The sequence below is a fragment of the Peromyscus maniculatus genome, chromosome 19 (genome assembly GCF_049852395.1).
Source record: "Peromyscus maniculatus bairdii isolate BWxNUB_F1_BW_parent chromosome 19, HU_Pman_BW_mat_3.1, whole genome shotgun sequence".
Taxonomy (NCBI): domain Eukaryota; kingdom Metazoa; phylum Chordata; class Mammalia; order Rodentia; family Cricetidae; genus Peromyscus; species Peromyscus maniculatus.
The window spans coordinates 26,025,508-26,040,421 of record NC_134870.1 but is presented as its reverse complement, the minus strand read 5'-3'; the positions used below and the strand labels follow the sequence as shown (position 1 = coordinate 26,040,421).

At 53.6% G+C, this 14,914-nt stretch overlaps 1 protein-coding gene across 3 annotated transcripts in view; it reads left to right on the top strand.

The window, feature by feature from the left end:
- Nrg2 (neuregulin 2) overlaps positions 1-14,914 on the top strand; it is a 189,110-nt gene that overhangs the window by 149,437 nt on the left and 24,759 nt on the right. For all 3 annotated transcript variants that reach the window (XM_076555000.1, XM_076554998.1, XM_076554999.1), the window contains exons 2-3: positions 492-663; positions 7,723-7,841. In XM_076555000.1, coding sequence (XP_076411115.1) covers positions 492-663; positions 7,723-7,841 — 291 coding nt within the window. The remainder of the gene's footprint in view (positions 1-491; positions 664-7,722; positions 7,842-14,914) is intronic.

The following is a 14,914-nucleotide window of genomic DNA, read 5'->3' as shown; positions in this document are numbered from 1 at the left end:
ATGGTGGCTAAGTTTCCCATCTTGTCTTCCTGTGTCTTCTGGGCCCCAGCACAGGCCTGGAGGTGGGGGAGGGGGGAGGAAGTGAAGGGAGGAGAGACAGATGTTAGATCATGAACACTGAGGTCATGATCTGGATTTGAACCTCGGGTCCATTACTGACCCTCAGGGAAGTGACTTCACCCTTCTAAGCCTCAGTTTCCCTGTCTATAAATGGGTTTAAACACTGCAGTGAAGTCATGGGGTTATGCTGGTTTTACAAGCGAATGTGAAGCTCTTGGTACCATCCCAAGGCCAGAGAAGGGCCCAGAAGTAGCAGGACCTGGTTCCCACTGCAGACTCTAAATGCGGGTTGAGTTGGAACTAAAGAAAAATGCCAGGAGGGGTGCCTTCCAGTCTCCCCAGTCCCAGCCTCAAGATGGGGACTCTTCCTGCTCCTGCCTGGCACTGTCCCCACCACCCCCACACTCACCTCCCTGCCTTGTACCCCGCAGCCACGCGGCCCAAGCTGAAGAAGATGAAGAGCCAGACAGGAGAGGTGGGTGAGAAGCAGTCGCTGAAGTGTGAGGCGGCGGCGGGGAACCCCCAGCCTTCCTACCGCTGGTTCAAGGACGGCAAGGAGCTCAACCGGAGCCGCGACATCCGTATCAAGTACGGCAATGGCAGGTGAGCGGCGCCACCTGCCCTCCATCCCGCCAGCTTCCGGTCCTGGACGGGAGGGCCAGTGTCCTATCCCCAAACCCAGTGTGGAACCAGTCAGGTCCCCCTCCATGGGTCCCTTCCTGGCCACACCCAAGGCTTCCCTGAGTGCTGAGCCCTTCGGGCCAGGCCTGCCTTGGTATTGCAGTCCATGGGCAAGGATTAAGCAATTCCTGGGGCTGGGGATGTAGCTCGGTGGATAAAGTGCTTGCTTAGCATGCACAAAGCCTTGGGTTCAAACCTAACACCACATAAAACCAGGCGTGGTGGCCCGGGCCTTTGATCCCAGCACTTGGGAGGCGGAGTCAGGAGGACCAGAAGTTCAAGGTCATCCTCGGCTACATAGCAAGTTGAAACCAGTTTTGGCTAGATGAGACCCTGTCTCACAGTGAAAAGGCAATGAAGCAATTTCTGTGTCTGAAGGTGGGAGGGCCCTTTGACTCTGGGCTGCCTGTCGCCGCAGAAGTCCTGCTTGTCAAAAGACCTAGCATCCATCCGAGAGATCCCAAACCTGGCAGTTTTAGGAGAAAAGACCCCGTCTGTGGAAGATCTTTGGGGAGTCACATAAGATAAAAAGATGGGGTCCTGACTTGGCAAGCTGCCATGTGTAGAGAGCTTAGTAAGTGGGAAGAGCTCACTGACTGACATCAGGGGGTCTACCTGTGACCCTCCCCCACTGCATGAAGATTATCTTTAGTCCCAAATGAGTATTTCAGGAGCGTGGTGTGCACGCTCCCTGAGTCTTCAGGCTGGGGAAGAAACCATCAACTCTATCCAGGCAAGGGGCAGGAGGTGCCAGGAGAGCCTGGAGTCTAAGCAGCTCCTGCCTGTCTGCCACTAGACACACTTCCACCGACCTTTCTCCGTGGGCTCTGGAGCCTAGGTAGACATTGTGTTCCGACTAAGGAGCCCCTCAAGTCTTTTCTACCCCCAACCCCCAGAGTAGCTTGCAACCGCCCCCTTTGGAGATATCGTTTTCCTCTAGCCCTCCAAAAAATGCAAACAAAGGTGTTTTTTTAGAGACCATCAGCCTACCCCACAACAGAAAGTGTTAGGTGAATGTCCGGGGCTCGGGCCACCCCTACCTCGCCTCGGAGGCCCCCCGCAACCTGAGAGGAGAAGTGGGGTTCCCGGAGCTCGGCTCTGCCTCCACTCTCCTAACAAGACTTAAACCAAAGACAAACTGGTTACTTGGGACAAAGACAGAAAGTGGCCCAGGCAAAAAGTCATACAGGACGGGTTTAGATAAGAGGTCTGTGGCTACAGGAAGGCTCATTCCTGAGGGAACTGTGGTAGCTGGAGAGGTGGGGGGGTAGGTTCTATAACATTGGCAAGAAATCCAGTCTAAACACCCCTACACCCCCCACCCCTCCCCACCACCCTGCTATAGTCTTGGAACCAGCCTAGAACAGTAGTGGACAGGACCTTTGGAGCTGGGGCTGGAGGGGGCACCTCCCTCCAGCTTCCCCCCTGTCTCCCCGAGTCTACGAAGTCCAGGGAAGGTGCCGGCCATTCCCTGCCACACTGCTCCCAACATGGCACTCGTCTGCCCATCCCCATCCCACCAGACCTTGCACCATACTGCCTCATGCCCTCCCTTACGATATACACACATTCACACACTCATGCATTCACACCACATTCACACATACACACACATTCATATACTCACATCACAATCACACACACACACACACTCATACACTTAACCACATTCACACACACATTCATATACTCACACCACATTCACACACACACTCATATACTCATACCACATTCACACACACTCATATACTCACATCACATTCACACACACACTCATACACTTAACCACATTTACACACACTCATATACTCACACCACATTCACACACACACTCATATACTCACATCACATTCACACACACTCATATACTCACACCACATTCACACACACATTCATATACTCACACCACATTCACACACACTCATATACTCATATCACATTCACACACACACTCATACTTAACCACATTCACACACACTCATATACTCACACCACATTCACACACACACTCATATACTCACATCATGTTCACACACACTCATACACTTAACCACATTCACACACACTCATATACTCACACCACATTCACACACACAGTCATACACTCACATAACATTCACACACACACACTCATACACTCAACCACATTCACATGCACACTCACACCACATTCACACGCACACTCATATACTCACATCACATTCACACACACACTCATACACTCACACCACATTCACACACACACACTCATACACTCACACCACATTCACACACACACACACTCATACACTCACATCACATTCGAGTGCACACTCACACTCACACCACATTCACACACACACTCACACTCACACCACATTCACACACACACACTCATACACTCACACCACATTCACACACACACTCACACTCACACCACATTCACATACACATGCTCCACTCTGCTAAGGCACCAGCAGTTCTTGTCTTTCTTTGGTAACTCTCCCCTCTCTCCCTCTCTCCCTCTCTCCCTCTCCCTCCCAGCGGACCTCATCCTGTCCACCCCTCTTCCAAGCCACTCCCCCTGGCTGCTGTCCCTGGTTCCTTCCACCACCATGCAGTCACCTGAGGCCCCTGCTCCATTCCTTTCATCCTGTCCACACTGTCTCACCCCAGGCAGCACATCCAGTTCAGCACATCCCAGCCCCTCCACCCACGACCTCTGGGCTCCCAAGCCTGGGCCTCCCAGCAGTAGCGCTTGGTTCGGGGACACCTGTTGCCTCTCCCTGTGGCTTCTCAGCTGGCCCTGCTGTGAGTCAGACCTCTCTCCCAGATTCCACTGGTGCTGGGCTTCCCTACATCTTAGGCTTTGCGGCCTTCTCCCTCCCCACCAGTGGGTGATGCCACCCTCTGACGGCTTCACACCTCTGAGACCTGAGATCCAGGCCTGCAACTGGAGGCATGGTGGCAGTTTCATCCAAGTTCTACACTGTGCTGACAGCTGAGCCCCAAACACCGCTCCTGCAGAGTCTCTGACTCAGAATGCTCCCAACCAGCCCCTCGGCCCCACCCTCACTAACCCAGCTGCTCCTTGTGCTTCTCTGCTGTGCACCCCCAGACACCCCAACACCTACCCCTTGCCATCTCTGCAGGTGGACACGACCTCCCTGCCCTAAATGTTTCCCACCTGACCTCCCCTCTGCCTAGCTTCTTACCCTCTCCCACCATACTCTCGGTTACCTCCTGGGCCACAGGCCCCTTTGTGAGGTAATCTGTGCAGCTAACCTGGGGGTATAGAGTATTGACTGTGTCAAGCCCTCTGCTAGAGGTTCGGGATACATTGGTGGACAAGCCAGCTGTGGCCCCTGCCTTCATGAGGATCTGGGCCAATTTCCAGCATAGAATCTGGACTAATAATAATATTATGATTCTAGTTCTCGGGCCCCCTACAAGTGCCTGCAACAGATGATCCTTTCCAACCAGACCTCCACGAAATTATCCCTTCCTTATTTGACAGCCTTGGGGCCCTCCCAATCCTTGCTGGCTTAAACATCACACCACCCTGTTGATCTGTCCCTACTAGAGGCCCAACCCCTGGTCTTTCCTTTCACAGCCCTGGACTTGGACCCAGGCTGTCCCCTGTACTAGGAAAATTGCCCCTCTTGTCCCCAGCAAAGCCCTCCAAGGCCCAGCATGAATGCTGTATCTCCGGAATATCCACCCGAGCCCTCCAATCAGCTCCCACGTCCTCTGAGAGTACTTTAGACCTAGCTTCATCTCACCACTGAGAAATCGATCACTCCTCCTCAGGGGGAGCCCCTCTACCTCCTCCCCCTGCTCCCCTATAAGCCTAGAAGCAGAGATCCATATTCAGTGTGAGGCTCACAAGTGTGTGACCGGCCCTCCCCTCCCGCACTATGATGTCGTCCTTCAAGAGGCCGAACAGGGTCCCTACGGAGAGTCCAACCTTCTAAACAACTAACTTCCTGGTAAAGCCTCAGATTCATCTGATACATGGGTGACCTAATCCAGAGACAAGGCTTAGGTGGTAGACCCTTGTCTCAAGCAGGACACGGCCCCTTCCCCATGAGCTGCCTTCTGAAATGTCTCTTGCCCCGCCTGTCCTGTCCCTGGTCTCCCGGCAGTAAATGGTTAGCTGTGGAAGAGTGGGTCACGGCAGGGACCTTCAAAGTGACTCCTAGAGAACCGCCAGCTCTCTATACTACCTATTCCCCCATGAGCACACCTCATACAGGAGCCAGAGCCACGCACGCACGCACGCACGCACGCACGCACCCACGCACGCATGCAGCTAGGAGCCTCCTTTCTGACTCTTTTCTGTCCTTCCTCCCTGAGTTCCTCGTGCTCTACCTGCCCAGGCTCCGTTCAGCGTCAGCGTCTCTGTTGGCTGGCGGAGACGGCCTTCCCGACAGGGGCTGACTGTCTGTCTCTGTGCCCGCCAAACTGCCCTGTCATGCAGGCCTTCCTGAGCCAGGAGAACACTTGCCCCCCGAGCCCAGGGCACAGGCCCTCCGCTGCAGAACCGCATGTTCCCTTATTTATGAGGGGCAGGCTGGGACAGGCCCCTCAGGCAGGCAGGGGAGGCAGGCACTGAGGAAAGTGTGGGGCTGCCCAGATCCTGTCGCTGCCAGCAGAGAACCGGCTAGGGAGGCAGGGACGGCAACCTTGGCAGGGGCAGACCCGGGTCAGCGCCTTGATGGGGTGGCAGGAGTGTGCACCCTGCCTGCCTTCCGGGAAGGCAAGGAGAGAACCCTGAATCCTAGGGACTCCAGATGGACCTAAGAATGAGGAGAGTGTAGGAGAGCTCTCGGGGCCCATTCTCAGCTGTAGCTCTGGGTCCCGTTTCCCCGAGACCTCTGGAGCCTCAGTGAACCAAGATGCCTGCCGCACCTGAGAGATGTTGTCGCCTCTTTCTTCTCCAGAAGGGGGGCCTTTGCCAAGCCCTGTGCCCTTGGGTGGGAGTCCTTCCTCCAAGTCTGTGTTGCTCCTTAGATGGGCTGCCTTGTCCTGCTACAAACGGCATCCTACGAGGAAAGCTCCTTTGAGTGCTCCTGTGGGTGACCATGAGGGTCTTGCTGGCTCTGGGTCCCCAGTGCATGAACTCTCTCTTGCCCTCAGCTGACCCCCCACCCCTCCACCCACCCCCACTTCCCTGCCTCTCCAGCATGCAAGAAAGTGAGGGAAGCTTGTCCCAGGCAAGTGGGACTCTGTGGCATCTAGTTAGTTTGAGGTGGGAAGCGGATGTGTGCAGTCGGAGGGGACCCCCGGGGCTCTGCTCCACGAAGGAAACGAGTTGGTAGGGGAGAACTGTGAGCAGGCACAAGCCCCAGGGAGGAAGACCAGCATGAAGCAGGAACGACAGGGCATACAGTCAAGTCACTGTCACCACACTAGCGAGGCCATCACCACTGCAGTGAGGTCCATCAATCTGCAGCGAGCTCATGGGAATCTGAGAGTGAGATATTTGAGAAGAGGCCAATTTCCAAAGGCCGAGGTAAAGCCAAGAGGGAGGTGCTTTCTGCCCAGCTCTCCCCCCATTCCTTCCCCATAGCCCACATCCTGTCCCCATTCCCATCCCGGTCCATATGCCAGCAGGGTCATGGCTCTCTTTTGCAGCCTTGGGGCTCAGGCCGGGCGGTGGCAGCCCGGCTCTACCCTGCCTGTACCCTAGCCAACTGTGCATATGCAAGGAATCTGGTTTTTTATCCGTCACTTAAAAAAAGGAGGAGGTCACAGCATGTACAGACACTGTGTCCTTTCTCGGGCCCCTGGCTTTATCCAGAGCACTTTCTGGACCCCAGAATGCATCAGATGCATGCGGGACGGATTGGGGGCTGTGAACAGAGCCTTGCAGAACTAAGATACCCCAGAGCACTGCAGGGGAGCCTTGTGGAAGACACAAGATTTGGTCAGGGTTTCAGAAAGAAGCCAAACAAACCTACATGCTCTAGAGTCACAGCTGGGGGGCGGAGGGGGGGCTACTAGGACTGGGCCTCAGGCCATCAAGTGAGAGACTAGAGGAAGGGGCAGCCCTAGCTTCCGGTGTCCTCACTGCTCCTCAGCTCCGGGTCCACCTCTCCTCTGCCTTGCTGAGTGCCTGCCAGCAACCCAAGAGCCCTCTAAAGACTTCATTTGCCCATATACAAGAAGAGGATACCCTAATCGGCCCTGAGGCTCCAGACCCTGGAGCACATGGTTTCCAGCATCTGGGAGGCGCTTGTTAGACATTCAAGGAAGGCATAAAACAATAGCCTGTTGCAGAAGAAGCTGCAGAGGCCCCCTCATGGCAAGGCTGAGTGGATGGTAGGAGAGAACCCTAGACTTGGACTGGTACCCCAGACTGGTACAGTTGCCACTGAAGCGATCAGACAGGTGTCCTCCCAGGCACCTGGGAGTCGGGGTCCATGTTGCTGCTCTAACATAGTATCCAGATGGGTTTACCTGTAAACAGTAGGGATGGAGTTGGTCCCCGGCTGTAGAGGCTGAGAACTCCAAATCAAGGGTATGAGGGCCTTCTCAATGTGTGTCCTTGTGACCTGCTAGCACCATTGCAGTGGGGACCAGTAGACTCTGGGAAACACGTTCAAACCCTAACACTGAACAGTGACAATCTGCTGTTCTTTCTATGGACAGCAAAGGCAGCTGGGAATGAGAGATGTGGCCATGTGACTTCCTAAGGGGCCTGGTTGTTCTTCCCCAAGAAAAATGGTACAAAGAAACCCAGCCCCAAGAAAAGAGATGTGAAAACTCAGAGATGTAGAGCATGCGTGCCGTGGCCGGATGCACCCTGTGTTGTCCTGAGGGTTCGAGTCTCCCTCCCAGCTCCAGGGTTCAGGGTACCACCTGTGCTCTAGAAAAAAGCCGGCCGGAGGCACCTTCTTCTCACCCAGCCTACACAGCCACTGTGGTTCGGGGAAGTGACCGCTGAGAACGGTAGCCCTGCCTCACACCTCTCTCTCCCTCTTTCCTCTTCCAAACCAGAAAGAACTCACGACTACAGTTCAACAAGGTGAAGCTGGAAGACGCTGGGGAGTATGTCTGTGAAGCTGAGAACATCCTTGGGAAGGACAGCGTGAGGGGCCGGCTCCATGTGAACAGCGGTAGGTGTCCCTCAAAAAAGGGAAGGGTGGGGGGGGGCCCGAGTAGATCAGCTGCCCCTCAGCCCTCAGGAGACCGGCACGTGATCTTTTCTGCACTCAGCCCCCCTCCCTCCTGCTGCTGCGTATCAAACCCCAGATCTCAGCCAATTCAGAGAAATGCAGTCAAAGCATAAATGTTTAGTTTTGTTATCTGGGCCTGGAAGAGCCGCCAGCTCTCATTTTAAATACCCTGAAAACTAAATATTTTGAAATCAAGAGGTGGGGGGTTGGGGGGGGAGGATATTTTTAGAAGGCAATTATGGGAGGCTGGGCTGTCAGGAGCGAGGCTGGGAAGAGACAGGCCCGGGGTGGGTGTGAGCTGCCTGCCTGTTGCCAGCTGCCTCGTCGGGCACCTGAGCCAGGCCCCAGGGTGGGAGGCTTGAGTGCCTGGGGCCTGGGCGCAGCCTCCATTTAGGAATCACAGGCCTGGCTCGCTGACCCTAGGCCCTCTTTGGAGACTTACAAAGCAGGGCTGAGCTCAGAACTGTTTGGCTTGCTGGCTCACAGTCCCTGACGCAGCATCAGACTAGAGAACACCTTTCTGCTGGGTTGTCTCCTCAGGCCCTGGTTTGGGGTCTAGGAAGCCACCTCTCCTCCCTGGCATAGGATCTGACCCTGTGTATATTCCGCCCCGTGCCCCCCGACTGCGTTACCACCCCACAGCACTGACTTGAAAGGGATCCTGCAGCCTTACCAAGGCCGACAGTCAGGCCAGACCCTGTCTGCCCAGGGCTCATGGGAAACGCCTCAGACTTCTTGGGCTCTCGTACCACTGTGTCATAGGAGTCGTCTGTTTTCTCGATCTTTCTCACACCTGTCCCTCCCATTCCAGTCCCTATCTCCAGGGCAGCCATGGCTCAGGCTTTGGCCCCCAACACGCATGCGTCAGAGCAATGGGCTTCTAAAGCACCTTCTTGAAGCCACGCCCCTTCCCTGGAGCCTCAGAACCAGTGCTTGCTCCTTTCCTGTAGGACCCCAAGGTCATGTCGCCCCCAGATGCACTCGCTCTCCTTTACCAGTCTCCGTCCTTTCCAACCCCGGGCAGCCTTCCTCCTTGACCTCCTGCAGTGTTACTCTGGGTCCAAACCCCACTCTGGGCTACCCCTTGACCCCTCCACGGTTTGGTGGCGTCTCTTGAATTCTAGCCTTACACACACACACACCCCCATACTGTTGTTGGATTTATTCCGCGCTTCCGACCAGCGACCAGCGTAGGAGGAGGCTCCGGGAAGTAATGATGCTGGACAGGAATGACACTGTCCCCTAGGAGCTCTGGTCACATCTACTGTTTACTGAGCCATTTACTCTAGCTGCGTTGTCCCGTGGACCCTTCTTTGGGAGAGGCTCAAAGAGGTTGTGTGTTTTGCCCAAAGTCAAACAGCGTGTTACTGATAGGGCCCTACAGTGAGAAAGTCATTAGTAAACTTGGTCTTGGCACTCCATGAACCTGTTCACTACTCTGGCCTCAAGGCCTAGCACAATGCCTACCTCACAACAGGGAGCCGGTAAATGGTACGTTAAAGAAATTACAACCTGGGGTTAGGAATGTAGTTCAACGGGAGAGCACGAGGCCTGAGTTTCAATATCTTTTTTTTTTTTTTTTTTTTTTTGAGACAGGGTCTCTCTACACAGTCCTGGCTGTCCAGGAACTCACTGTGTAGACCAGGCTGGCCTTGAACTCACAGAGATCCACCTGCCTCTGCCTCCCAAGTGCTGGGATTAAAGTCACCATGCCCAGCTTTCAATATATTTTTTTAATTAGAAAGAAAGAAAGGAAGAAAGAAAGAAGGAAGGAAGGAAGGAAGGAAGGAAGGAAGGAAGGAAGGAAGGAAGGAAGGAAGGAAGGAAGGAAGGGCTATTCCAAGCCCTTGAGGCCTCCTCCACGTCCTGGCTTGATGGCCTGACGATGGTGACAGAGGCAAGTCCCTGGATCCAGTGCTCTCAAGCTGTCCCAAACTGGCATGCACCTGGGCTCAGCTCCTGCCGCCTCTGTAGTCGTGGGCAGACATCCTCTCAGCCACCTTGAACTTCAGGTTTCTCGTTTTATTAATGAAGTTTTTCTGGGTTAGAATTGACAAATATCCAACTTATACTGATCCTAAGGAAATAATTTATCGGCTCACGAAACTAGGAAGTCCAAAGGCTGTGCTGGCTCCGGATGGAAAAGACTCTAAGAATTGGGAGTGAGCCGGTTTCTTGCTTTCCTGCTATGAAACTGCATCTCCCGTATTTAGAGAGGGGAGCAGGAAGAGAAGGCACCTGCCTCAGAGAGTTCCCCTCAGCCAGCCCCCATCTCTGCGTCCTCCCAGGCCAGGTATGAGAATGGCTTCTTATTCCTCCTGCTGAGGTCGCATGCACACGCGGCCCTGTTCCCTGTCAGGTGGATGGGGCCCCATCTGTGCCAGGCTTATCTGTGGGCAGAAGCGCTGTAAAGAGGCAGCGTGCCCTGCGTGGTGGCCCTGTAGGACAACCCACCTCATTATGTGATGCAAAAGGAACAGGAAGGGCTCCTGCACAGAACACACCGGCGCTGCTCTCTTCATTTCGCAGGACCAGGGTCTCGAGGGTCTGACTCACCAGTAAGCCCCAGTCCCAGCCAGGAATGGCCCCGTCAGCCTGCGGCATGCCAGACTTCGCTAGGCTTTGGAAGCAGACAGTGCACCTTTGGGCAGAGCAGAGGGTCTCATGCAGAGATGGAATCCCAGCTGCCCACAGGCTTCAGTGCCTCCTGTCCCTGCAACCTGGTGTGAGAGCAGAGGCCCAGGTGGTAGCCAGAGCTCCGACATCTGCACTGGGTCCAGCTCTGTGTCCCACAGCCTGCATGCTCCTTCCCCCCTAAAGCTCAGCTTTGCCCTCGCAGGCTGACCTACATGGTGTTAAGCTTCTCCTGAACTCCTGGGATTCTGAGTTTGCTGCTGAGGTTGCCATCGGCACCTCACCAACACACACACACACACACACACACACACACACACACACACACACACGCATCCTCACACACATGCATCCTCACACATATCCATCCTCACACACATGCATACACACACACATGCATACACACACATGCATCCTCACACACATCCATCTTCACACACACTGCACACACACACATGCATCCTCACACACATGCATACACACACACATGCATACACACACATGCATCCTCACACACATCCATCTTCACACACACTGCACACACACACATGCATCCTCACACACATGCATACACACACACATGCATACACACACATGCATCCTCACACACACACTGCACACACACACACACATACACATGCATCCTCATACACATACACACACACACATGCATCCTCACACACACACACATACATCCTCACACACACTACACACACACTACACACACACTGCACACACACACACTGCACACACCGCACACATCTCTTTGCTTTGGCAGCCCTGTCCAGTCCACAGCAGGTGAGACTACTCTTGATGTAGAGACGTGGTCATGGCTGTTTTTCCAAGCAGAGATGCATGGATTTCGTGTTTACCAGCGAAAGCCAGCAGACCTGCAGCAACCACACCCTGAGGAGGGGGTGGAGGGCGGGCAGCGGGCAGCTGAGCCTGCCCCCAATGACTCATCCAGAGGTGGGTTGGTGGGGCCCCGCCCAGGCCCCAGGGGAGTAGGGCCACAGGAGTAGGGCCTCAAAGGGCATCATCCTACTCTTGGATGGCTACCTACCTCTCCATTAGGGTGGAGCCACAGTCCTCTTTCCCAGATCAGAGCTGTCCCTCCGGAAGTGACAGCTCTGGGTCTCATGGGAGCTTCCATCGTCCCTGGGCTGACAGGGAAGAGGAGTCTGCAGACAGAGACAGAACTTGGAACAAAACAGTCTGCGTAGTGCAATCCTCTTTTGCCTTCAGAAGCCTGCCCCAAGTGAAAGGGAACTCCAGACTGTCCCAGGATACCAAGCACGGGGCAGGCAGGTCTTACAGGACTGCAGACATGTGGCAAAGGCCTCTGGGCAAGGGGGTAGCTGGTTGAACACGTCTACCCATGCACACATGCACAGGTATCCTGACATCAGTTGTATTCGGTACGACCCCGCTGAGTTCCAGAAAGGCACTGCCTTGGTTATCACAGACCCTCAAATGAAAAGAAGGTAAAATCCTAGGCCTGAAAGTGTGCACCTCTCCCAACAAAGTAGGGGGAGGATGGGCCTCTGAGCCAACCGAAAAGGAGCCGTTTGCACAGCAAGGCAGGAGCTGAACAGCTCAAGGCAATGGGTCTGGACCTTAAAGAGAGGCAGAAGTTTGTCCCTGCTGAAAAGAGGAGAGAGCAGCTGCATCCTGGACATCAGAGAGACACTCAGTGTTCCCGCTCAGCCTCTGTACCATTTCATCTTCCTCTGAAGGTCTGGGACAGCTTGAACCAAGACACTCATGGCAACTGCTTCCTGGCCTTTCCCCTTCTGGGCATGGTTTTAATTAATTTTTTTAGATATAATTTGCATACCATAAAATTTGTCCTTTTGGAGTATGATTCAGTGGCGTTCGGTATAGTCACCGACTTATGTAACTATCCCCACTAATTCTGAACATTTCATCATCACCTCAAAAACTGCATGTGTATTTAGCAGTCACTCCCCACTTCCCCCTCCAACCCCACAACTCTGCTCTTGCTCTCTGCCCCGTGGATTAATTTATAGTAGATGTTTTGTATAAATATACCCATATAATAAGTGGCCTTAACATATCTTAAGGCCCATCCATGTCGTACCATATATGGGCGCATTCCTTTTATGGTGAAATACTATTCTAGTGTGTGAATACTACATTTTATTCATCCATTTTGAATACATCCAACAGTTTGAATTGTTGAATCATTTGGATCGCTTCCACATTTGGGCTGATGAATAATGTTTCTGCAGACATTCATGTTCAGGTGGTTGTGAGCACACAGGTTTTCAGTCTTGAGGATACACCCAGGAGTGGAATTTCTTGAGTGTAAGTTAACTCTGAGGATTTTAAATTTTTTCTTTTCTTAAAGAGCTCCCAGAGGTCAGGAGGTGTTGGCACATGCCTTTAATCCCAGCACTCAGGAGGCAGAGGCAGGCGGATCTCTATAAGTTCGAGGCCAGTATGGTCTACAGAGCAAGTTCCAGGACAGTCAGGGGTACACAGAGAAACCCTGTCTCAAAAACAAACAAACAAACAAGCCTCCCAGACTAGATGTCTAAGCAAGCACATCACCGTTCATTGACAGCAGGTGTGGCCCAGGGGTCTGGTCCCTCCATAGCCTCTCCACCACTTGCTCTTTTCCAGTTCTACCATCCTAGCCATTCTAGCAGGCATGAAGCAGTAGCTCCCCGTGGTTTCGACTTCACCTCCCTAACGACCTCTCTGCATTATTTGCTAGCGAGAGGAGAAAAGGTATGGATGCCTAGGCTAAGGACACTAGACCATGCTCAGGGAAGCAGCAGAGGGCACTTTCCCCTCAAGAATCAGATATGGGTTTGCTCACTCTGTGGACAAGTGTTAATTAAGCACCTATTCTGTGTCGAGCATTTGGCTGGATGTTGGGGTTTTAGTGAAGCATGACAGGTGTGGCTATGCCCCAGAGGAGCTGGGGTTCTAGTGACGGAGCTAGTGATAGAATACCTGGCTCCTTAATCAGTTTAGAATAAATACTACTAGCAAAAGCTTGTGAGATGAACATAAAGAAGGTGGGGCTTGTAGCCATCTTGAGAACCTGGGAAAGGTTGCATGGAGACACTGAGGGGTCCTGGGCAGCAGGGCACCCGGCTGGTTAGAAAAGCTGAAATGAGTGTAGTCAGAATATATTGAGAGGCCAGGATAAAAGGGAGGGAAATGCTGCGATGAGGCCCAGATAAGACCTAATGAAGGGTGGGAGGGCTTTGTTCTGACTACAAAGGGACACCACTAACGAACCTTGATCATGAAAGGGATTGACACCATTTCCATATTCTAAAGACCACTGTGGCAGCCAGAGTGAAGCCAAGTGTGAGGCAGGAGGACCAGCAAGCAGGTCACCCAAGGAAGATGGGACAGTGACCTGGACCAGGGGAGGAAGTAGGAGGCGTGAATGGAGCCTCTTGAGGCGGTGGAAGCGTCCGTCCTTGAGGATATATGGCAGTAAAGAAAAAAATAAAAAATATAAAATAAAAAGAAAAAAGAAAAAATAAAAGATACTCTTTAGGACCTTGGGGCTCCCAGGCGTAGGGAAGAGATGGGTAACTGGGAGGCCAGTTTGGGCATACTGGATTTGGGGTTGCTGTGAGCCCTCCCAGTGGAGAGGCCAAGAGAGCAGCCTTCTCACTCAGAATCCTTTGCCTCTCCAGATACCAAAGACCACTGGCAAAATACAGATGTGTGTTGACAAGGCTAAGAACATGTTGCCTCGGGACCTACCAGGACAGCCATGCTAAAGTGGCTTGGGAAGGTCTTACCATGACAGAGGAGGTGGGAAGGCCTGTGGCCACCATCCCCTGACACCCCTATGACTAGCTCCCCGACGACCCTCCCTTTAGCCTTTCTGGAGACCTGGCATCAGCCCCATGGCATGGTATTGGCAACCCATGCTCAGGGCACCACAAGTGGCGGTCCATCTCTCTTCTGTGGTCCCCGCCACCCCAGCAGCCTCGCTGCTGTCCACCACCGCCCAGTCAGCTTCACAGAACAACAGTGAAGACCAACAGCAGGAGGTCTCTGCCACCATTGCAGCAGAGGAGCCATGCTGGGCCTGGCAGATCCAGGCCAAGATTCCTCTGGCTTAGCCAAGGCCCCCAGGAGGCCCCAGGCTGTGGTCCACATTCATCTGCTCACGTCAAGCCTCGGCGCTGACATGCTCTTTCACAAGGCACAGGGTATCTAGCAGGAACGCACAGCTGCAGCTCTAGAGAGACCCTCTCTTTCCTCGCTCCTCCTTGGAGGTGTGACCCAAGGGCAGGACAACCTCTAGGACCTGCCCAGTGTTGGACTTTATAACTTGCAGACGTGGTCCCCATGCTTGTGTCTCTCCTCTGTCCCTTTCTTAG